Source organism: Dermochelys coriacea, chromosome 12, assembly GCF_009764565.3.
Source record: "Dermochelys coriacea isolate rDerCor1 chromosome 12, rDerCor1.pri.v4, whole genome shotgun sequence".
Lineage (NCBI taxonomy): Eukaryota > Metazoa > Chordata > Testudines > Dermochelyidae > Dermochelys > Dermochelys coriacea.
Window position 1 is genome coordinate 18,281,629 of NC_050079.1, and position 24,432 is coordinate 18,306,060.

The following is a 24,432-nucleotide window of genomic DNA, read 5'->3' on the forward strand; positions in this document are numbered from 1 at the left end:
AAAACAGCCTTATCATAATACTTGTGTAAAAACCAGTCTTTCTTCCTCTGTAATCAGTGGACAAGTATCTCATGTTTCCATTGTTGAATATACAACTTAATTAATGTAACTGATTAAAGAATGATATTCTAAACCCAATTCCTTACTGAAATATTTGTTCCAGGCAGAGTAAAGCATGCCTAAAATCCACATAGTGCATGATCATGATAAATGATTGCAAGCAAGGTTTGCGTTTTTTTAAAACCCTTTGGCCAACTAGAAACATAGATTTTTGAACTCTGCATCATTTTTATACTTTTAACAGCAGTGGCAGTAGTATCCTGTGACATACAGTATTAATAAATTCGGGCATAATTCTACAAATGCTGGATTTCATGAAGCTTATGTTAGGTAGCCATGTGTCCTAATTAGAGCCCATAAACAGAGAGATTTTTCATTGAATAATTTTTTTTAAAAAACATCTTATAGTTGATTTTGTCATATTTGAACAAAACAGAAAAAAATAATTTAACAAAGCATGCATGGAATGAAAAAGCATCTATCCAAATTTGTTTAGGAAATTTGTTTGTTTTACAATGTATGGAGGGGAACTATATATATTTTACACACAAGCAATCATATCCTAAGTTTATCACAGTCTTTCTGCTTGTGCCATAAACAAACAAAACACTGATGGCTCAGAAGAAACTGATACATGATGTGCTATACTACAGGAGCTATCTTATGACCCTCACAAAGCAGAAATGCAGAACAGGTCTAAATGCTTATCCACATAATCTGTATTAAACTAGCCAGAACAAACAGGAAGAGCTTTGGAAAGATGAATCCTAAAAACCATGGGAAGAGTTTTAAAACTACTTAAGGGGACTTTAAATCATTGAATCCCACAGTAAATATCACCACAACCTGTAATAATGATATGGTTTTATATTAAATTTGTCTGTTGAAGGAGAGGGCATGATTCTATAATTGTTTAAGTGATATTTACATTTAACTTTATAAAGTTATGACAAATTTGCTGTTATGCTCTAGGGCTCAACAACTACTGAATACATTCAGCCTCCTTAACCTTAGGAAAAATAGCAAACTAAGTGAACTGAGACAAACCTAACTATCAAGAGCTGTGGTGAGAAAAGATGAAGGTGGAAGCATCTGTAAAACAACCTATGGCAAGTCCAGCAATATCAGCATCTTGCAAGGTGCAGTTTCAGTGGCTGTCTTGATAACCCAACATTTTTCCGAGGAGAAATCAGAAAAAACAGGCCAAAAAATTCTTACAACTAAAGAAAAAAAAACCTATAGTTGGAACATTTTTAAGCTGTAGCCCTTCAAAAAGCTGCATCAGGTAATCAGTGTGTAGAAATAAATAAAACTACCATAGCTGGAGATGGGGAATTGCTTTGGTTCCTACTAAAATGGGGTAGTCAAGATACAAGAAGGGTGAAATGGGCAATGTAGGCCTCATGAGATTTTCAAGGTTCAAATGTAGAAGCAGCTTTGTTGGGCATAGGTCTCGATTCAGCAAAGCATTTAAATATATGCTCAAGTCCCATGGAATTGGAGCTTAGTCGATAAAGAGTTGGACAAGAGCATGGGTAAGTAGGAAGAAATTACAGTTCCAAACAGTATCATAACTTTTTCACAGCTATCACCCTTCCTTTCCCTCTCTTCTCTCCCTCATCCCTTGTACTGTAACAAATTTTAAATACAGCAAATCAAGTTAATTAAATTCAAAACAGCTGTTTAATCAGTGGATTAAATTCCAACTTAAAATGTGCATGCATTTATTTACATAATTTGATACACTAACATGAAAGACAGCTTAAAATTTACAGCCTGAATTTAACAGGTACATGGATATCAATTTTCCCTTTACATCTGTAACTGCTTTCCTTGGAGAAAATTAGACTCTCTACAGCCTTGTGCTACAAAGTGCCATTGCTATAGGTGGGCACTACCCAGTTTTATTATTGAATTAACCTGACAGATTCAAGACCCACAATACTGACAAGCAATGCTAGTTTTGCAAGAGGTTAATAAATACCATACAAAGGCAGATCTGTATGAGGGCATTAGAGATACTAAATACAACGTGGCAGGAGGAATAACAGCTTAATAATATAACCATGTGTCTGAATGTCTTATACTGAAACTCCTGATCATTTAAGAATCTAAATTGCTTCCAAGTTTCAATATTCAAAAATTAGTGACTGGTACAATTAATTATTGATAACAAAACCTTGAACATTTAAGATGTTTTGAACTACTTATTTCTGCCACACAATACAAGTATGATTTCCTTTTCCTGTGCAAAAGCATAACCGAAGCTTCATTAAGATTCCTTTTTGTGGTGGTGGTTTTTCCCATCAGTAACAAAGCAGTCCATCTAAACTAAAATTTAAGAAAAGCAGAAAGCTTTATATACTTTGTCCAAACTCTAGAGGTTGATACAGAAAATAGAACCAAAATACGGGAGTCTTTGAAAGAACAAAAACAGTGACCAAGTGTCCTCACCATAAGCCTAGAAAATCAGCTGACAACAGCTTTTTCTAAAGACTCCTACTGTAGAAAAACCACATGCTCCCTCATATGGGTCTTGTTAGGTTAGGCTAACACACTTTAACACAGACTCAACTTGGTTTAGGTCCTGTCCACACTAGTATCAGAATTTCGCTAGCAATAAACTTATTTAAACATAGCTTTGCTAGAGGGATTATAACAGATTCCCTCATCAAACAGACACAGAAATTACGCTAGTTGAACTATAGTACTATATGGTACTAAACATTTAAAAAAACCTGATAATTTAAAAAAAATGTTTCTACTACACGTCTTCAGTTCTCTTTTTAATAAGGCAGTTTGCATCAAAAGTAAGCAACAAACTTTTACATATGGAGTAGATGAGTGGTAAAAGCTAAGGACAGATGGAGGATGTCTGATAAAGCAGTTCTGTTTTGTACTGAAATGCTGACTTCATTTTGAGAATGCAGAACAGTAGTGGCTACTCATAGCCTAATGAAAAAAAGGATTCACATGAACTCCAGCTGCAAGCATGTAATCAGTGATTAAATTGTAAAAGCTGGGCGTTTCCAGATTACCATATTTGTACATCACATGGAACTGCATGCCCATCGAAACACCATCCATGACACAATGCTTTTCCTGTTGAATAGATCATTCAGTATACACCTTCCTCCCACCTAGAAGATGAGTGGCAAAATATACTGATTGCTATTTTTGGTAGCCCTTGTTTGCAAACAAAACACAATCAAATGATATTAAATTAAATCTATTTACAAGCTTTTATTCACTAGGAGTAGGAGAGGTAACAAGCACTAACAGTACCCCTACATATTGCTACAATGTTAATGAAAAGTCCTCTTTAACGGTGTAGAAAGGAGCCATTAGATGGCATCAAGGCCCAATTCATAACAAATGACTCAGACATGCTCTCAGAGAACCTTGTGTCTTTTTGCACCGACATTATCCCATGTATTGTATATTTCAAAGAAAAGCAGTCTCCCTCTCTCCTACCACCCTTTCATCTCTTTTCACCCTTCTTTTACCTCCACATTTCTGTCTGATAGTATTCATTACATAAATCTGTAATGATGTTTTTTATAATTCAAGCATCTTTGAGACAGTTTGCAGGAAAAAGTTATATCGTACAATTGTATTGTGTGTCCCCTATTCTTTAAACTGGATCCTTATGGACTCAACCCTTTACTGGCACACAGGCCCACTGAAGGCATCACACAGATGCAGGGATTCACTTGTGAAGCTTCTATTGTGGAACCAGGGTTTACTTACGTGAAGGACTTTGTAGAAACAATCCGTGCATGCAGAAAAACAAATTTTTAATAGATGCAAACCCTACACTGAAACACAAAACAACTATAGTAAGACTCAATAAAAGCCAGGAAAATTCAAAGGCAAAATTACAAACATTTCAGTCTTAATTCATCCTGTCGTGTACAAGCATTCCAGCACATCCTGATCCTAACATTACACAATACTGCAAGAATAATCAGAAGAGCTAAGAAGGGAAGGATAAATCTGGCTACTGACTAAGTGAGTGCAACTTACATTGAGTTTAATTGGCATAACAGAATATATTTGGTCCTTAAGTTCTGTATTTCCTTGTTCACTGAAGAATTATCTGAATCTTTTGCTAATACCTCAAAGATAACTTGCTCTTTTCTGATGCAATACACTGGTAGCCAAAGAGTTTTCAATCAATTTATTTAAAAAACTATTTCTAGTTAGGCATTTATATCTGCACAGAAAACTATTTCAAAACATGCATTTCCAAGGATAGTATTTTAACAAAGCCTTTATAAAAATACTGATGACCCGAACATTTTAGCTTAAAATTGTGTTACATGCCATTATCGTACAACACTAGTATTTATGTTTTAAAATGGATGAGATGGGAAGTCTAAAATAAAACTGGTAAAACTATGAAGAACTACTGGTAACTAAAGAAAGTTACTAACGTCTTCACTTTAGATAATTATGTAAGCAGAGCACTCATCTGGAAACCTAGCAGGCAGATAGAAGTCCTAGCACCTATTCTCTGTTGAAAAGCATGTACATTAGCATAGATGTATGCTTCTTTAAGAAAAAATAAAAGGAGTACTTTTATGCTCAAAAAATTTGTTAGTCTCTAAGGTGCCACAAGTACTCCTTTTCTTTTTGCGAATACAGACTAACACGGCTGCTACTCTGAAACCTGCTTCTTTAAGAAATGTTTGACACCCTCTTGTGGTTCCAGTTTGAATAGCAACACATGACAATTTAAATTGTGTATGTTAACAGGTAATGTCTTAATGTTCACATCACTAGAAACACTTGAATTATTAAATGCAAACTATTGCAGAGCTTTGTATTGATGTAAGGGGACAAGTTTCTCCATCTTCCATTAATGTCCGAGAGATTTTTCAATATAGACAGATGCCAAAAGATCAGATTTTATCAAACTGTCACAGAAAACACTGTCTGTTGCAACCTAAAAAACTGCATCTGTGCGTATGAAACATCCACAGCTCCCTCTTTTCATTGACTGCTGGATCCAATTGTGGTTCCTTCTCCAAGAGAAGGTTTAAAAGAGCCCCTTTAAAGTCAGAAACTCAAATATACACTCTTGGAAACACGTACATAATTGTTACTTGCCAATTAACTCCTGTGGAGACTTGTATATTTCCTATTTAATGTTCTGCTCCAATGATGTATATAATGAAAGAGTAATTGTGTTCATCTTTAAAGGTCATGCAAATGATGTCCGCAAACAGCGTCAGACCATTTTACTGACATGCTTTCTAAAAAGAAATAGAACTCAGTTTGCTTCACAGCAATTACTGCACAAACAACCAGGAAAACAGCCACAGTTATTAGTCACCTCCAACAGAAAGTTGTCCACAGATTAAAACATACACAAACACTGCCTTTAAATATATTCTCTTCTGAATTTCTAGATGCTGTGTACATTTTCACCCGGAAATACCATTCCGGGATGTTTTTTCACATTTCATCAGAAACAAGCGAAAGGATTAAAATAATGAAGACAGGCTATGCTTCTAAATCAAAGAAAAAATGTAATACTGTCAAAAGTTGTTAAGAAGATAGAAAGGATTCTTGTTCCTCCCAAAAAAGTGTGAAAAATAAGTTCTTTTGGATATGTTAAGCTCAAATGCATCCCTGAAAAAAATGTCTTTTGAAAAGGAAGAGTAGAACACTCGAGTATGAAGATACTGCCAACAAGGTATTTTCAATGCCCTCACCATCATTGCAACATAGCTGTAGTAACCCAATTCCAGTCCTTCCATCAGGTCTTTAGCATCAACTTCATTGGACAATGTGTGTGCGCCTTTTTATGTTTGTGTAAGAAATGGTTCCTTACTGTAACTGTGGTTCTTCAAGATGTGATTCAGACGTATAATCCATCTGGATGTGTGCGCACCCAACGCGCCAAAGCTGAAGACTTTTGCCTAGCAGTACAGGTGGTGTTCGCACCTCATGGCTGTGGTCCCTTCCGTGACTACGAGAGGCAGCGCCTTTAGTTCCAAAAGCCCATGAGAGGAGACTCCGATGCAGAGGGGATGGAGGGTGCATTGTGGAATACGCGTCCACATCACAACTCAAAGAACAACAGTTACAATAAGTAACTGTTTCTTCTTCTTCAAGTAGATGCAGATGTACAGTCCACATACATGACTCATGAGCAGTACCCCAATCCAGAGGCGGGGTTCACAGTCTACTGAAATAAGGATTGCAGGACCCCTTTCCAGGGCCTGTGTCTGCAGAAATAGAAAGTGGTCTATAAATGTATGTACGGACGACTGCGTGACTGTCCTGAAAATAAGTATAGAAATTTCGCTGAGGAACACTATTGACGTCGTTTGTGCTCTCATGGAGTGAGCCCGTACCCGCTGAGGAGGCATAGCCGAAGCTGTCTCATTATTCATCTAGAAGCAGTCTATGCACAGACTGCTTGCCCCTTCATGGGGTCCACATGACATGAACAGGCAAGGCGAAGCACAAAACCGTTTAGTCCTGTCTAGATAAAAGGCTAGACATCACTTGACATCCAGACTATGAAGGTGCTGTTCTTCCAGAGAGGAGTGTGGCTGAGGGGAAAAAAATAGGTAAATATACCACCTGATTCAGATGAAACCAAGAGACCACCCTGGATAAAAATTTTGGATGTGGTCACAGCATTTCCTTGTCCTTGGAAAGCTGAAGGTAAGGCAGCTCAGCCATTACAACCTGCACCTCGCATACTTTTCTTCCAAAGTGATGGCTATCAGGAATGCAATTTTCTAAGACAGAAGGAGCAGTAGACAGGATGCAGGGGGCTCGATTGGCAGGCCATCAGAACTGCCAGAACCATGTTTAGGTTCCACAGGGGAACCAGTTCTTGGACCAGAGGATAAGTGGAGGAGCCCCTTCAGAAATCTCATCACCATGGCATTGGAAAAAAAGGACTTCCCTTGAATCGGGGGATGCAACGCTGATATTGTTGCCAAATGCACTCTCAGAGTACTGAGCACAAGGCCTGACTTCTGAAGATGTAACAGATACTCCAAGATGTCCTGGATGGAAGCCTTTGTCGATTGGTCTGTTGGCCAAGGACTACACAGAGAATCTCTTCCATTTCACTAAGCAGGCCATCCTCGTGAAGGACTTCCTACTATTGAGATGGACTTAGTGGACAGACTCCAAGCAGTGCTCTCTCTCTTCACGTAGCCATGCAGCAGCCATGCTGTGAAGTGCAGGGAGCTGACTGCAGGATGGAGAGTGTGGCTGTGGTCCTGTGTGAGTAGGTCAGGATGGAGAGAAAGTGACATGGGAGGCTGAGCTGACAGAGCAAGGAAGTCCAAGAACCAGCCCTGTCTTGGCCATGCTGGAGCAATGAGGATGATATTGACCCAATCCGCCTTGAGCTTGAGGATGGCCCGCAGAATGATGGGAATGGAGGGAAGTGTACAGAAAACCCCAGGGGACATCTGCAATGGAAAGCGTCGGAGAGGGAGACTGGACTGAGGGCCCTACCCCCATTAGCACAATAGGCAACACTTTCTGTTTTCCCTCATTGCAAACAGGTCAATTGCAGGGATGCCCATAATGTTCCCTCTAATTTCTCCCATGCATGTATAGAATGAATTTTGTTACGTGAACCAATATGGAGAGGATGTGTGACACATTATCTCCATATTGACACACAATTTTCATGTGGTGGGGGTGGGGCCGAGGGCTCAGGCTGGGGGTGAGGTTCTGTGGTGGGGTTGGGGATGAGGGGTTTTGGGTGCAAGCTGCCCAAGGGCTATGGCGGGGAGAGAGGACTGCCCCTAGAGCTCTCTCCCTGCAGCAGCACCTAGGCTGGGGGGGGGAGATTCGCCTTTCCCCTGCCTGCAGCAGGGCTGGGGCTGCGGCTGCGGCGCTTCTCCCCCCGGATACAGCAGGTCTGGGCTGGGGGTGAGGGAGGGGCACCTCTGCCGCGGCAGGTCCACGCAGGGGATGGGTTGGGTTGGGTTGGGGCCATGAGAGAGACGCCTCTCCCCCAGCCGCAGCAGGTCTGGGCTGGGGCCAGGGACAAGGGAGGGGCACCTCTCCCCCGGCCGCAGCAGGTCCGGGGCTGGAGGAAAGGCATCTCTCCCCACTGCAGCCCTGAGCACCTGCACAGTGCTTACTAGGCTGCCGTACGGCTCCACAGCTTAGAGGGAACTTAGGCTCCACACTGCGAAGACGACCCAGAGAACACTCTCCTCCCATGCTCCTGAGTCTGCTGCTTAAACGATTTACAAATTGAACAGCGCTCTGTACAGTGGGCTTTGCCAAGACAAAGCAAACTTGCGTGAGGGGGTCACTGTTGGGGATCACCCCTCCACATGAAGGACAGTGTTTAAACCCTGATGAGAGCATCACCGGGGAACATTAAGTATCAACTTATACTATTCTAACTACTAACACTAACTACATACAATAAGCTAGGCTAAGACGAAATGTGAGGTGGTGAGACTACAGCCACACAGCTCCAACTCCAGTCACAGGCGGTAAGAACGAACTGATAGGAGGTTGGGCAGCGCCGGTTCACATAGCCTGGGGAGGGGACACAGCCTTGAGGCACAAGTGCTACCCCTCTACGGATACTTCTAGGCAAAAGTCTCTGGCATGCTGGGCATGCACACACCTAAGTGGAGTACACATCTGAATCTATCCAAAGAATAAAAATGTTTATGAAGTAAATCACATGGTGTTCATTTGGCATTTTGTTTAATACAATCTTTGTGGTCCTTTTAGTAGGGCAAATCAGAGCCACCTGGTAAGAATTGTTATGCCTGTGGAGGAGTTTGTTTACTGAAATTCAGTTCCAGCATGCACAGAGATGGGAGATGAGAGAGGGCTGAACTGAACAATGAAACAGTATTATGTCTCCCTCCCTTTTCCTTTTTAATTCCCTCATAATAATCCGGATGACCGCCCCCACAAACTGCCACCATTATGAGAATGCATTCTGATATAGCAGTGTAACACTCTGACAGATTAAGGAATAACCTTTGTTGATAATTTGATTTACTGCTAACTTTGTATTTTCACTCCTTAGGAATGCTCCCAAGCCACTACACCCTTGTATCATTATATCAGAACTGTCTTTTTTTCCAATACTGTTTCTGACATATGTTGATCCCAGACAATCACAAACTCTATCCACTATTCTTAAAATTTTGAAAGAGTTCCAGATCTATCCATGATGTTACATACTATATGAGCCCTAATAACAAAGGGCAACAGGAGCAGGTATAGATGACAAGTCCAGTCAGTCTTAACACTGAATGTCCTCAATTATTGTTTAATTTCCATCCTGTTGAGTGGGTGCCACAACCACCTTAAACCCTCTCTTAATAAAAAGACCGTCAGTGAGAAAATGAAGGGAAATCACCACTAGCAGCTAACTGTGGGGGGAAAATTACCAGTATGAAACAAAGATAAAATTACCTGTGACCTCGAATGTCAGACTGATCACATACTCCTCCTAAGGCAATCCTATGGAACTCTCGGCCCAGGGTTTTCGCAACCGATCTTCCCACGCTAGTTTTACCGACTCCAGGGGGACCCATAAAACAAAGGATGGGTCCCTTTAGGTTGTTTTTAAGTTGTCTGACAGCTAAATACTCCAAAACTCTCTTCTTCAACTTCTCCATGGCATAATGGTCATTGTCCAGAAGAATTCTAGCTGCACGAATATCCAGACGATCTGTCAAATGTCAAGCACCAAAATAAGATCAGCATAATTTCCATTTAAAGATTAAAGCATTGTTTCTGAAACGCAATTGATAAAATTTGTTTACTATTATAAATGGCTACATTTCAGACTTTTCTGAGAACAGCAAAATTACAGTTTTTCCTGCCTTGAAGAATTAAGATTCACCAAAAACACCATGACAGTGTTAAAAATCAATACAATCTCCCTTTCATTTTGTAAAGAAATGTGTTAAAAAGAAAGCTAGATAGATCCTGGTTCAAAATCTGACCCAGCTTGGTAGCAACAGTTATATGAGACCAGTTTGGTGACCCATATAAAATGAGTTGGTCTCAGTCCAACTGTAGGGAGTTGGTTATCACACATCAAAAAAAATTATTACGGTCTTGTTGGCAATCTCAGCATAAAGGTCATGGGTAGTGTCTCCCAAACAGATTATTCTGGGTGGTCTCAAAAGGTTCACCACCCAGGAAAAGAAAGAAATGTATATGGGATTTCTTTCAGCACATAACTATCTAGACTCGGACATCAATGCACAAATCTTTTGAAAATAGCTCCAGCCAAAACTCTATAATACGAGACATGAGTTTGAGCTTTGGAATAGAAGCCTTACTTATTTTACCACAAGTGCCAAATTGTTATTCAAGGGCATAACATGTGCACTGGCAAATACACTACCCTCAATAGTAAATCTGACTCAAACTGTGTATCTAAACTACGCACATATAAACTGTTATATCCCTCGGAATACACAAATACAGGCAATTGCAGATGCAAATGATGGTTTATAAGTTCACTCAATTCCAGCAACATTTGAAAATGCATTGAAACTCTAAAATGAACAAAGGCACATCCTGAGCTTGCTCTAAGTGGAGTCAATGACAGAATCCCTCAATCTAAATGCAATCAAAACAGATAGCCAAGGCAATGACTGATTTTTAAATTAAGTATCATATACATAATTTTACATCTACACCCAAGTTGTACTCAGTCACATGAGATTCAGGCAGTTTTACCTCCAGAATAATTTTCAATAAAAGGAATAAACCACATGAATCTAAGACCCTGACTATGCTTTTACTTACGCCAACACAAACTAAGAGTAATTACAATTAAGTCAATGGAATAACAGCAGTATAAAAAAAGATGGAAGAAGGAAGAATCCTCTGGAAAGCTTTTAGGGTGTGTGTAGGATGTTTTTTCCTGTAATGCTTTTACCTTAAGAATAAATGTGCTTACTTAGAAAGTGCTGTGTGGTAACTTGTAACTGCTGGCAAAACACTGTTCATAGCCCTTGGAGAGAAAGCAAAGCATGGATCTGGCCTTCAGACAGAATGACTTGCTGGTGATGTCACAGTGTAAGGCAGGGAGCTGTGCAGCCTTAAACCTTCAGGTCAGAAGGGACAGCACTGGGACAAGTGTCCCGAAACAGAAACAGGTGATGACAGGAGACCTTAGACCTGACTGGGGACTACCGGAGTGGACCAAGGATTTGGGGGAGGATGGAGAGGTGGAAGATGCAAATGCAGTTATCCTGAAACTATGACACTCAGAAACAAAAAGATGGAAAAAGCAGGAGGAACCATTCCAGAAGTGACAAATAAATGTCAAAGATTTTACAGTACTTGCTTTCTACTAGACATAGGCCTGATCTAGGACATCCTTATCCATATCTAACTTTCCCCATGTGAAGAGATTTGGACCAAATCCAGGATTTTGCAGGGAGCCCACATCTAATATCTACCTCCAGTGCCCTTGGGCTATAAGCTGTTAAACTCTATTGAGCAGAGCAAGATTCAGCAGGCTGGATAGAATGCCTCCAATTATTACCAACTTGTTTTAGGATGCATTAGCGATTCAACAATCATTTCTCTGCCCAAACCAGTTCTGAGCTAATGGGCTACATTGTTAAAGGCTGAAAATGGTGTATTGTAGCTGCCACCTTTTAAGAGATAAATTGGAGAGCCTGACCAGTTGTCATCATTAAATTCCACTTTATGTAAGAGTTGAGATTTTACTCCAGTTTCCTGGCCAAATTCCAGACAGCTCCATTTGAATGGTGCATGAAGGGATTCCTTACATATCCCATACTTATTTCACAATAATGTGTTAACATTTATAAACCGCTAAGTTCCTTGGATAAAAGCTGCCATATAAGTATTATTATTGGCATGAAAAGCAAAGAGGCAGCAACTGGAGAAAAAGCCAGAGAGAATATCTTCTGATAAAGTGCAGCTTTGCCACAGAAAGTGTTTTGACCTTGGGCAAATAAATAATGCGTCAGTTCTGAGATATTATATGTATCACATATTCCCTTATGATGAAAAATATTTTACATTTAAAATGCATACACATTCTCTTTAAGAACCAAGTGACATTTTCTTAAAAAGCCACCACAGTACTGAGCCACTGAAGAGGCAAAAATACAAGTATAATTGTATTTCTCAGGTTTCTAATACACTCCTGTGATGTGTTACAGTGCATATAGGCACAGGATGTATGTGTACATACAGTACACTGCATGCCTGGATTGCAAAGTCAGCACATTTGTCCAAGCCATCTCCAGCATGGTGTCATTTTGGAAAGTAGAGAAGTAACAGATGTAGTTAAACATTTCACCAGGAGAACTGAGAGACTCCTGTGGCTCAAACTGTAAATAAATTTCAAACACATTAGCATGCTTTGAAAACATTTATATTCCCAGGCAACTATTAAATATGAAAAAATCAGAGTACTGCATAGTAACATCAATAATGTAGTGAGATGTAGGGTTGTATAGTGTCAAAGTAAACGCAAGCTGATCGTTGTAGCTGAAAGAACGTTGCTAAGCGTATGTCTTCACTACCTGCCAGATCGACGGGCAGCGATCGATCCAGTGGGTATCGATTTATTGTGTCTAGCCTAGACGTGATAAATCGACCCCCAAGCGCTCTCCCGTCGACTCCTGTACTCCAGCGCTGCGAGAGGAGTAGGCAAAGTCGATGCAGAAGCGGCAGCAGTCGACTCACCATGGTGGAGACACCATGGTAAGTCGATCTAAATGCATCGACTTCAGTTACGTTATTCACGTAGGCAAAGTATTTTTTTCAGTTTAGTTTTAGAACCACAAGTTTTTATTTAGAATGAAAAAATTCTTTATATTGCAACTGAAATTGTCCTTTTCTAGTTTTCAGTTGACTAACTTTCAGTCACTCTATATTTAAAAACTGGATGAAATCACTACAAAAAGAACATATATATCACTCAGTCATACTAAAATATCCATTCTGGGCACTAGCCCCATCAGTGTCATCAGCCCAACTTTGTGAAAGCTGCTGTAGAATCAGCAAATGGAGCACAGAACTCTAACCTACTAAAACATTTATTAGTAGAAATACTCTATATTCAGCTGAGCAATTCAAAGCAAACTCTCAGGACTTCAGAAGATCAGAACATAAGAATGGACCTACATTCCTAGGTCAGACCAATGGCTCATCTAGCCTAATATTCTGTCTTCCAACAGTAGTCAGTGCCAGATGTTTCAGAGGGAATGAACAATTTATTGAGTGACCCATCCCCTGTGCACCTTTACAGAGTATTTACTGTACACTCTCTTTTTCCAAATGTAGACTGAAAATATAACATTTGCTCAACACAGACTACTAATTTTAAAGTGCCTCGATCCAAAACAGACTCTGAGAGGCTGACTTTTAAGGCTATCTCCACACTATGAGCTAGAGGTGTGATTCCCATTCTCATGTACACATGCTCAGACTCTCTCTCATCGAGCTAGTGCAGTTATAAACAGCAGTATGGCAATGGTAGTATGGATAGTGGCAGCAGAGGCATGGCTTACCCATACTGAGTACGTACGCACCAGTTTCAGGCTTGTCTGCACTCAGCACATGCCTCCACTGCTGCTGCCAGTGGCACCACGGCTAAACTATACTCATGCTAATGCAACTATCTGTACACAAGCAGGGGAACTCGTACCCCTAGGTCACAGTGTAGACATGGCCTTTGCATTGCACTCTCAAACTACTAGAATAAACTAATTGTTTCACTTTAACAGGCATCAGCAATGTCTAGGTTTTAGAAACTTTTGATCTCTTAAGTAACACTGTCAACGCAAAAAAAGCTGAATGATTTTTTGATGTTTTAACTATGAACAGCTGACCCAACAGTTTCTGCCTACACTAATGCTACCATGTTTAACAGCATGTGAATTAGCATGTATCGTAACATGGTTCACCTAAGCCATGAGTGACCCACATTCTGCTGTTTATACCATACAGAACACGTCCTGGAGTAAGACTGTCAACTGTTCTCCTATTGGAGCCCTGATGAAAACAAGATATACATCTCATGGAGCTCTCTCAGTAACCAAATATTTAAATAAAAATTCAGAAAGGAAACAGATTTCTTTGTCAAACTTCTGGGAGGTTCCTATAAAAACGTGGAAACACAATTACGTTACAAAACAGTAGAAACTACCTTGTCAGGCTTCATTTAAATCAGTGGCTCTCAATCTTTCCAGAGTACTGTGCCCCTTTCAAGGGTCTGATTTGTCCTGCATACCCCCAAGTTTCACCTCATTTAAAAACTACTTGCTTACAAAATCAGACATAAAAACAACAAGAGTGTCCCAGCACACAATTACTGAAAAATTATTTACTTTTTCATTTTTACCATAGAATTATAAAATAAATCAATTTGAATATAAATATTGTACTTACATTTCACTGTATAGTATATAGAGTAGTATAAACAAATCATTGTCTGTATGAAATTTTAGTTTGTACTGACTTTGCTACTGCTTTTTTTGTAGCCTGTTGTAAAACTAGGCAAATATCTAGATGAGCTGATGTACCTTCTTGAAGAGCCCTATGTATCCCTGGTTGAGAACCACTGATTTAAATAACAGACCTATTTCTCAGCTGTTTGCATATCTTCAGTGGTGCTTAAAGCAACAAGATGACACACAAGGCAAAACCACATTGGCTTCAGTTCTTCATAAAGAAGTCATCTGGTCTAAAGTTTTGCTGTTTTGGGGGGCAGGGGAGGGTGTTTTTTTAAGGAAAATGAGTGAGTGCCAAATGTAAATTCATTAAACAGACAGAACAGAATATGCTGTAAATTTCTAAGAGAATATCAACAATAATCACTTTAAAAAAATAACCTACATGCTTTAATGACTTTACAATGGGAAAAATCTAAAGGAAAAACAAAATACATGACATCAATAAAAGAAGAAAAATTAGGCAGCGATCAGATCAAATCCTTTCGCTCAGTGATCCTCTAATCATCATTTTCCTGATGTACATGTGAATTACATTTATATTTCATAGCCACTTGGTTTTACTGTGTTAAGAATAATTTATTTTAAAAATCAAATTAGCACATTAATGGTATTTCTGCTATCAGACCGTGCAACAAGAATTTACAAGACAGACCCAGTCAAGTACCACAGTATTTAATTGTCAGATACCTTTCCTGGAATTTCTCTATGACAGACAATCAGCACCAAAGAAGGTCTAGCATGCATTTACCTTTTGTACTTTTGTTCCATGGAAGTTCCACCATTAGTTCCAAATAATTTCTGGTCAAGGCATATTCTGGCATTGATGGAGGCATTTTCTTTAATCTGAAAGTACATATATTTAGCAGATGTGTGTAACAAGGAGATAGTAAGTTTGAGTTGAGAGTTTTTCCTCCTGCCACAAAACCTGTATCTGGTACATGGAGATCCACAGCATTCCTATTTACTACACTGAAACTCTTAATGCTAAGAAATGAAGCAGAGTACTGTTGCATGAATGATAAGATAGTGGGGGGGGGGGTTCTGATTTGGGTCTGAACTGGAAAAACCTGAACAATGTTTCAGTTCGGTTCTAACCAAAACTGAAATATTTCACACACTTTTGCAGAAACTAAACCAAAAAAAAAAAAAAAAAACCAAAAAAAAACCCCACAATTTTTGTTTAGTGTTCGGCTTTTTTTTTTAACCCAAAATGTTTTTTGTTTTTTAAATGAATATTGCTAAATTTCTAAACGAAACATTGTTTCAAAATGGTCACAATTATTTTGACTTTCTTTTTTCTTTTAAGCGAAAGCTATTTGTCAAATTCCACCTGAATTTGCAAATAGTTATGATGCCCCAAGAAATGTATTTTCTGACAAATGTAATATTTACCAAAAAAATTCACCCAGACCTATTGTGAGTCATGCATGAAAACAGCATCTTTGTATAACTAGCACGAACAAGCAGAGGCTCTCCCTCATATTTACATTATATTACAGTGATGAGAAATCTCAAAAAAAAAATTATTAACCACATGTGCCATATTGCTGAAGGTGTCAAGAAAGTCTCTGGTGTTTATGCACCACGTGTCCAATAGTAAGGTACCTCCCTGAGCCAAGACTGGGCAGTAGTACTATCACCAGATATTCATTTGTCTCTGTTTTTCAAGACCTCACTGACATATACTCATCCTGAATCTGTTCTTGAATAGCTGCAGTGATGGAGCCTTGATCATCCTTCTTAGCACCTATTTCACTGCACATCTTTGTGGGGGAAAAAAAACAACCCCTCACCTGAAGCCAGTTCAAAATCTTATGTTATTAGCTGTATGCAGGTCCAAATGGCATGCAGATGCAACTTAGTAGCTGTGCCTCTAAGTAACTGACTGTGAGCAAAACATCGGGATGTCAGACATGTCACCAACTTAGGTATTTTGCCCACAATTCTTTCTGGAGTGTGCAAAAATACAGGTGCAAAATAAAGAGGCAAACATCAGCCCTTTAGAAATGTACCCTGAAAGGTTTCCATCCTTATTTCTACCTTAATGGATTTTTATTTATGTATCATTTTTATCTATAACCTTACTAAAATCCTAGCAGGCTGTTATCCACTGCATTTTCTTTATCTATTAATTAATTTAGAAACCTCAAGTATGACTGCTCACAGCTCCAGTATGAAACTGCAAAAAATCCTGAGAGTCTCTGGATTAAGTTTACAAGTGTGAGCAACAAGGATGATGTCGTAGTGGGAGTCTGCTATAGACCACCAGACCAGGGGGATGAGGTGGACGAGGCTTTCTTCCGGCGACTAATGGAAGTTACTAGATCGCAGGCCCTGGTTCTCATGAGAGACTTTAATCACCCTGATATCTGCTGGAAGAGCAATACAGCGGTGCACAGACAATCCAAGAAGTTTTTGGAAAGTGTAGAGAACAATTTCCTGGTGCAACTACTGGAGGAACCAACAGGGGCTGCTGTCCTCTTGACCCGCTGCTCACAAACCGGGCAGAACTAGTAGGGGAAGCAAAAGTGGATGGGAACCTAGGAGGCAGTGACCATGAGATGGTCGAGTTCAGGATCCTGACACAAGGAAGAAAGGAGGGCAGCAGAATACGATCCCTGGACTGCAGAAAAGCAGCCTGTGATTCCCTCAGGGAACTAATGGGCAAGATCACCTGGGAGAACAACATGAGGGGGAAAGGAGTGCAGGAGAGTTGGCTGTATTTTAAAGAATCCTTGTTGAGGTTACAGGAACAAACCATCCCAATGTGTAGAAAGAATAGTAAAAATGGCAGGTGACCAGCTTGGCTTAACAGTGAAATCCTTGCTGATCTTAAACACAAAAAAGAAGCTTACAAGAAGTGGAAGACTGGACAAATGACCAGTGAGGAGTATGAAAATATTGCTCAGGCATGCAGGAGTGAAATCAGGAAGACCAAATCATACTTGGAGTTGCAGCTAGCAAGAGACGTTAAGAGTAACAAGAAGGGTTTCTTCAGGTATGTTAGCAACAAGAAGAAAGTCAAGGAAAGTGTGGGCCCCTTACTGAATGAGGGAGGCAACCTAGTGGTAGAGGATGTGGAAAAAGCTAATGTACTCAATGCTTTTTTTGCCCGTCTTCACGAACAAGGTCAGCTCCCAGACTACTGCACTGGGCAGCACAACTTGGGGAGGAGATGACCAGCCCTCTGTGGAGAAAGAAGTGGTTCAGGACTATTTAGAAAAGCTGGATGAGCACAATTCCATGGGGCCAGATGCGCTGCATCTGAGAGTGCTAAAGGAGTTGGCGGATGTGATTGCAGAGCCATTGGCCATTATCTTTGAAAACTCTTGGCGATTGGGGGAGGTCCAAGATGGCTGGAAAAAGGCTAATGTAGTGCCCATCTTCAAAAAAGGATAGGAAGAGGATCCAGGGAGCTACAGGCCAGTCAGCCTCACCTCAGTCCCTGGAAAAATCTTGGAGCAGGTCTTCAAGGAATCAATTCTGAAGCACTCAGAGGAGACGAAAGTGATCAGGAACAGTCACCATGGATTCACCAAGGGCAAGTCATGCCTGACTAATCTAGTTGCCTTCTATGACGAGATAACTGGCTCTGTGGATGAGGGGAAAGCAGTGGATGTGTTATTCCTTGACTTTAGCAAAGCTTTTGATGCGGTCTCCCGCAGTATGCTTGCCAGCAAGTTAAAGTATATGGGCTGGATGAATGGACTACAAGGTGGATAGAAAGCTGGCTAGATTGTTGGGCTCAACGGATAGTGATCAATGGCTCCATGTCTAGTTGGCAGCCAGTATCAAGCGATTCAGAGTAGCAGCCGTGTTAGTCTGTATTCGCAAAAAGAAAACGAGTACTTGTGGCACCTTAGAGACTAACAAATTTATTAGAGCATCCGATGAAGTGAGCTGTAGCTCACGAAAGCTTATGCTCTAATAAATTTGTTAGTCTCTAAGGTGCCACAAGTACTCCTTTAGTATCAAGCGGAGTGCCCCAAGGGTCAGTCCTGGGGCCGATTTTGTTCAGTATCTTCATTAATGATCTGAAGGATGGCATGGACTGCACCATCAGCAAGTTTGCAGATGACACTAAACTGGGAGGAGTGGTAGATACGCTGGAGGGTAGGGATAGGATACAGAGTGACCTAGACAAATTGGAGGATTGGGCCAAAAGAAATCTGATGAGGTTCAACAAGGACAAGTGCAGAGTCCTGCACTTAGGACAGAAGAATCCCATGCACCGCTACAGACTAGAGGCCGTATGGCCAGGCAGCAGTTCTGCAGAAAAGGACCTAGAGGTTACAGTGGACAAGAAGCTGGATATGCGTCAACAGTGTGCCCTTGTTGCCAAAAAAGCTAACGGCATTTTGGGATGTATAAGTAGTAGATGATAGTAGGGGTACTGCCAGCAGATCGAGGGCCATGATCGTTCCCCGCTATTCGACATTGGTGAGGCCTCATCTGGAGTACTGTATCCAATTTTGGGCCCCACACTACAAGAAGAATGTGGAAAAATTGGAAAGCGTCCAGCGGAGGACAACAAAAATGATTAGGGGACTGGAACACATTACTTAAGAGGAGAGGCTGAGGGAACCGGGATTGTTTAGTCTCCAGAAGAGACGAATGAGGGAGGATTTGATAGCTCCTTTCAACTACCTGAAAGGGGGTTCCAAAGAGTTCTCAGTGGTAGCAGATGACAGAACAAGGAGAAACGGTCTCAAGTTGCAGTGCGGGAGGTTTAGGTTAGATATTAGGAAAAACTTTTTCCACTAGGAGGGTGGTGAAGCACTGGAATGCATTATCTAAGGAGGTGGTGGAATCTCCTTCCTTTGAGATTTTTAAGGTCAGGCTTGACAAAGCCCTGGCTGGGATGATTTAGTTGGGGATTGGTCTTGCTTTGAGCATGGGGTTGAACTAGATGACCTCCTGAGGTCCCTCCCAACCCTGATATTCTATGATTCTATGATTGTAATTTCCTATTTTAATAAAGAGAAATAGATGCTCAGAAGCCAAAAGTGTTCCGTAGTGCAGTGTTTTTTAAAGTTCAGGTCACGACCCAGTACTGAGCTGTGGCATGTAAGGGACATTAAAAGTCCTGTCGGTGGTGCTGCCCAGCTAAGGCAGGCTAGTGTCGACACCGCGTTGCGCCCCAGAAGCAGCCAGTGGGGGGCCAAGGGGCTCCATGTGCTGCCCCCGCCCCGAGCACCGGCTCCGCATTTGCTGAGCAGGGCGGTGCCTGTGGGCGAAAGCCACACGGAGCTGCTTGTGCACCTCCTCCTAGGAGCTGGACCTCCTGCTGGTCTCTTCTGGGGCGCCACGTGGTCCATGGTGCCAGGACAGGCAGGAAGCCTGCGTCTGCACCCCGGCTGCAGCGCTGACCAGGAGCTGTTGGAGGTAATCCGCACCCCAATCCCCTGCCCCAGCCCTGAGACCCCCCATACCCAGAACCCTTTCCTGAACCCCAAATCCCTCATCCCCGGCCCTACCCCAGAGCTTGCACCACCAGCCCAGAGCCCTGACCCCCTCCAGCACCCCGGCCCCCCTGCCCCAGCCCTGAGCCCACCCAACCCCAGAGTCCCTCCCACACCCCAAAACCCTCATCTCCAGCTCCACTGGGTCATGGGCATCAACAATTTTCTTCAACTGGGTCCCCAGAAAAAAAGTTTGAAAACCACTGCCCAACTAGATAGAGCACTTGACTGGGACTCAGGAGACCTGGATTCCAATCCCAGATTGTCCACTGGCCTGCTAGGTTACTTTGGGTAAGTCACTTCACCTCACCTTGCCTTCTTTCCACCACTATAAAAGGAGGATAATGAGACTTGCCTTCATTGTAAAGTAGTGAGATCTCCTGATGAAAAGTATTTTATATGAGTATTATAGGCCAGGCTAGTGGCATCAGCTATTATTAAGGCCTGCCTCAACACTTATAATTGTAAGAGATTTAAAGTCAATTAATAAACATTTGAAAACCTCACTATTACAGAGATTTTATCACCTACCTTTTTATTTCTTTTACACAAACTTTAAGAGCTTGCTCTGGCATACTGGATGTTCTAATTTTCTTTTCTAGCATAACAATGTCATCATGATCTTCATCCTCCTCTTCATCTTCTGCAGTACCTGGAATGTGATTGATCCTCCGAATAGGACGAATAGCTACAACCTAAGAAGCAGAAAACAGAAGCACAGAATGGCGCACAAATATCTTTTGGAAAATAAGCTGTGGCTTAAACTGAAGTCAACGGCTTGATGCATAATTTATTGGGTGAGGTTCTTTGGCTTGTCTTACACTGCAAGTCAGACTAGATAGATAGTTATGATGGTCCCTTCTAGTATTAAAAATCTATGACTATTAACCTGTTCTAAATATGATCTCATGATTATTAAAGTAAAGAAACATATCTCTCTTATGGTACCTATTTACAAAAATACACTAACCATCCATACCTATTGGATACTAGAAAACAAGGAAGAAATTTGAAGGTGTTATTAATTATACTTTTAAAAACTTTGCATTATAGCACACAGTAATAATTGAATAAGACTAACCTTCACAGTGAGTAAACAGGGCTCTTACTTTTTCCCCCTCAATTCCCATAAAAGTAATTGTTGATCATTAAACATGGTTGTATATATATACACACTACACATGATCATAGCTCAGAGCCGAGATGTGATCAGACTACCATGTTTTGGAAAACTACAGGTCTCAATGCTTGTTTCACTCATGTATAAAACACCCATTTCAGTGTTATTTTATTCTCATACTGTTGGACAATTAAAGTCACATTCTGAAAGAGGCCTCAACATGAGTTTTAAAACTGTACTCAATTTTTCACTTTTAAAGTTTTAGATAGCAGAAACAGAATTTGCACAAGCAAATTGGGTCATGAAATGATTCTGTTTAAGCCTATTTGTTTTTTTTTTTTAAATGGATGTCAAATGTGCTTAAAGCCTTTGTTTAGGTGCTTTAATATGGTTTAGTAAAAATCTAAATAGCCATCTTGTATAGAATATGGGATTTGGATGTTTTATACAGGTTATTACCTGGATATGAAAAATTATGGTCACAGAAATTAAATGTGAATGATTGTGGATTCAATTTTAGATGCCATTTTTGAAAATGAGACCCTATATTTAATTAAATTATTCCTCTCTGCCAAACCATGGAGTGCATTTGAGAAGCCGTGTTTAAATGTCCATACCCTTTTATCATCATCCTGTTTGGGTTTTCTGGTTTTTTGAAGCAGCTTCAGGCCTTCAATCTGTCTAACAAGCAATGGTATAGTCATCTTGAATCGCTCCTCCAGGCTAACAGCATCTAAAATCTAACAGCAGAGAATGAGAGTGAAAACAGTTAACAGTATTTCTCTGTACCATTTAGAGGATAGTCTATAAGTAATGATAGCACACAGATTTTCTCTGGGTTAATGATGCATTGTTATCAGAGTTCTGAAGTAGACAGTTTGCAAAAAAATATGAAAGCAGTTTTTAGTAACAGCAGAGTGGAATATAAGGCTCCTATCTCAGATGTGTGAAATGACTTCAGAGTTTGGGTTGTGCTTTGTGTTTGTTGTTAAGAAGAGCACAAAAGCAACTGGAAGCACACAGTGTAAGAGGTGAACAGGGAAAGTAGACAATACATAATGTGTATGTTTACACAGCAGCTAGGAAGATGCTTCCCATCACAAGCAGACAGACATGCATAGCTCTGCTCAAACTAGCATGCAAAAAATAGCAGTGCGGCAGGGACAGCAGAGGTGGCTGCTTGAGTTACCCATCCAAAAACAATCCTGCCCAACCCCCTGTGTACGTACTCGGGTGACTAACCTAAGCCACCCCACAGGCTACTGAGGCCACTCAGCTATTTTTAGCATACTATCTCGAGTAGAGCTATGCATGTCTGTCTGCCCAAGATGGAAAGCATCCTCCCAGCTACTGTGTAGACATAAACAATGAAAGTAGAGGAAACCTTCAAAAAGAGAGACAACAGCAATGTTGCTAGTTGAAATAACTCTATATTTAATGCCTTATTTTCTTTTGCCGACAGGTATCTGCTTTAAGGAAATTCCCAGAGAAAAAGCAGTGAAATTTCTGGGCACAATTCTATGTTACCAAGTTTCAAAGGGCACTATAATTGTAAGGCTAGCATCAAAAGACTTCTGCTAATTACTCCGGCATGGCTACGGAACTGGAAGAAAAGGAAAACTGCTCTTATCCTGCCTCTCTTTTTAATGTGCCTCATTAATAAGGTGCATATCCTGCAGCAAACCAGTATCAGCAGTCATTTCTCAATTATTAAACCTGGAGGAAGGACTTAGCCCTCTGAGAAAAACCACGAGATAGATGATCCCTTCCTTCTCCAGCAGTCTCAGAAACCTCGCCTTCTCTCCTCTGGTTTCTTTTCCAGTCACATCTATTACTTTATTTTCATTTTGAATTCCAATTCTCTTTACACTGATCATGTGAATATTTGGGCACCCCATTTCTTATTAGGCAATGAAAGCTCATAATGGCTTGCTGCCACCCCAAGACAGTACTTGCAATGTTGGCAGGGTTAAAAATGCAGAGATTTACTAATCTGCACAGATTACTAAACAGCTAGGGGTGTGGCAATGAAGACCATGGGCCAATTAGGAGTTCCTATCCCCACACTCAGCAATGCCCTGAAATACATTTAATATCCTCCTCCCCTTGCGGCTGGAACTGGGTCACTAGGAAAGGTGGGGCCAGACTCTCACTGCTCCTACAGGCATACTAAAGCCAAAGAAGTACAAGTAACATGACTGCTAGTCTGAAACAGGCAAGCGGATTTTTGAAAAGCCACCTTTTCTACAATCTTCTTGGCGCTGTCTCACACTCTATGCTTCCCACTGCATTCAGATGGCCAGGAAGCAAGTAATAGACAGCTGTTGGCTCCTTCCATCGACTCTACTTGCAATGACAACTGTAGGGAGCAGAGCTAAGAACTGCCCTATCTTTCCTTTGCACAAGAACCAGCTGCACTCTGTACTTTCACTTCAGATCAGTAACTGGACTCCTATTTGGCCTGCCATGAGAGAAGAGAAAGTCTGGCCCTGTTTCACATAGGAGGAGGAACAGCACAATCAGTAACCCAGCTAACCTAGGCCTGAGGCCAACATGGTGTTGATTCATCATCATGACTGTCACGTGAAATGCACCTGCCAGCCCATGGCAGCACAAGCAAAACCTTGACAGTCAGCCCTTCAGTAAACAGAACACATTTGTTTGAGTGATTCTGAAGTTATCTAGTAGTGGATTGAACTGTAAGTACTAAACCCTTGGTTCCCCTGGAAGTTTAAGGCAGAAGTATACAGTACCTGCAGCTTTTCTTGGTTAGTTGTGCGGATGATCGAAGTCAGTACATCTGGTAAAGCTTCTCTAGGCAGATTGTCTAAAAGATGTCTCAGCTTAGCAACTGCAGGGACAGACATATCCAACATTTCAACCAGCTGTAAGGAGGAAACAAGAAAGTGAGAACAATTTTCAGTATTCCCTAGTGTTTCTTTTTGATGTGAAAAAAACAGTTGTCCAGATTTTATTATGAAGGTGAACATCCACAAACTGAGAAATAATTGCGTCTTTGAAAGGAAAAGATTTCTGTTTGCATAACCAAACAGCACTTTTGACAGTCAGCAAAAAGAACTAAGAGGCATTAAGTTAACCCCATCTACCAGGGCTGTCAAAACTTCAGTTTCTTTGCTTGTTTGTTTCAGACTGTCAAGATTCCTTCCCCACTCTGAACTCTAGGATAAGATGTGGGAACCTGCATGAAAAACCCCCTAAGCTTATTTTTACCAGCTTAAGTTAAAATTTCCCCAAGGTATAAACTATTTTACCTTTTGCCCTTGGACTTTATTACTGCCACCACCAAGCA

General features: G+C 40.8%; 1 protein-coding gene across 1 annotated transcript in view; it reads right to left on the reverse strand.

Annotated features, from left to right (window-relative positions):
• LONP2 (lon peptidase 2, peroxisomal) overlaps positions 1-24,432 on the reverse strand; it is a 93,985-nt gene that overhangs the window by 61,839 nt on the left and 7,714 nt on the right. Inside the window, exons 3-7 of the mRNA XM_038368688.2 lie at positions 23,876-24,007; positions 21,740-21,862; positions 20,534-20,697; positions 15,289-15,383; positions 9,496-9,754 (exon numbers count right to left, since the gene is read on the reverse strand). Coding sequence (XP_038224616.1) covers positions 9,496-9,754; positions 15,289-15,383; positions 20,534-20,697; positions 21,740-21,862; positions 23,876-24,007 — 773 coding nt within the window. The remainder of the gene's footprint in view (positions 1-9,495; positions 9,755-15,288; positions 15,384-20,533; positions 20,698-21,739; positions 21,863-23,875; positions 24,008-24,432) is intronic.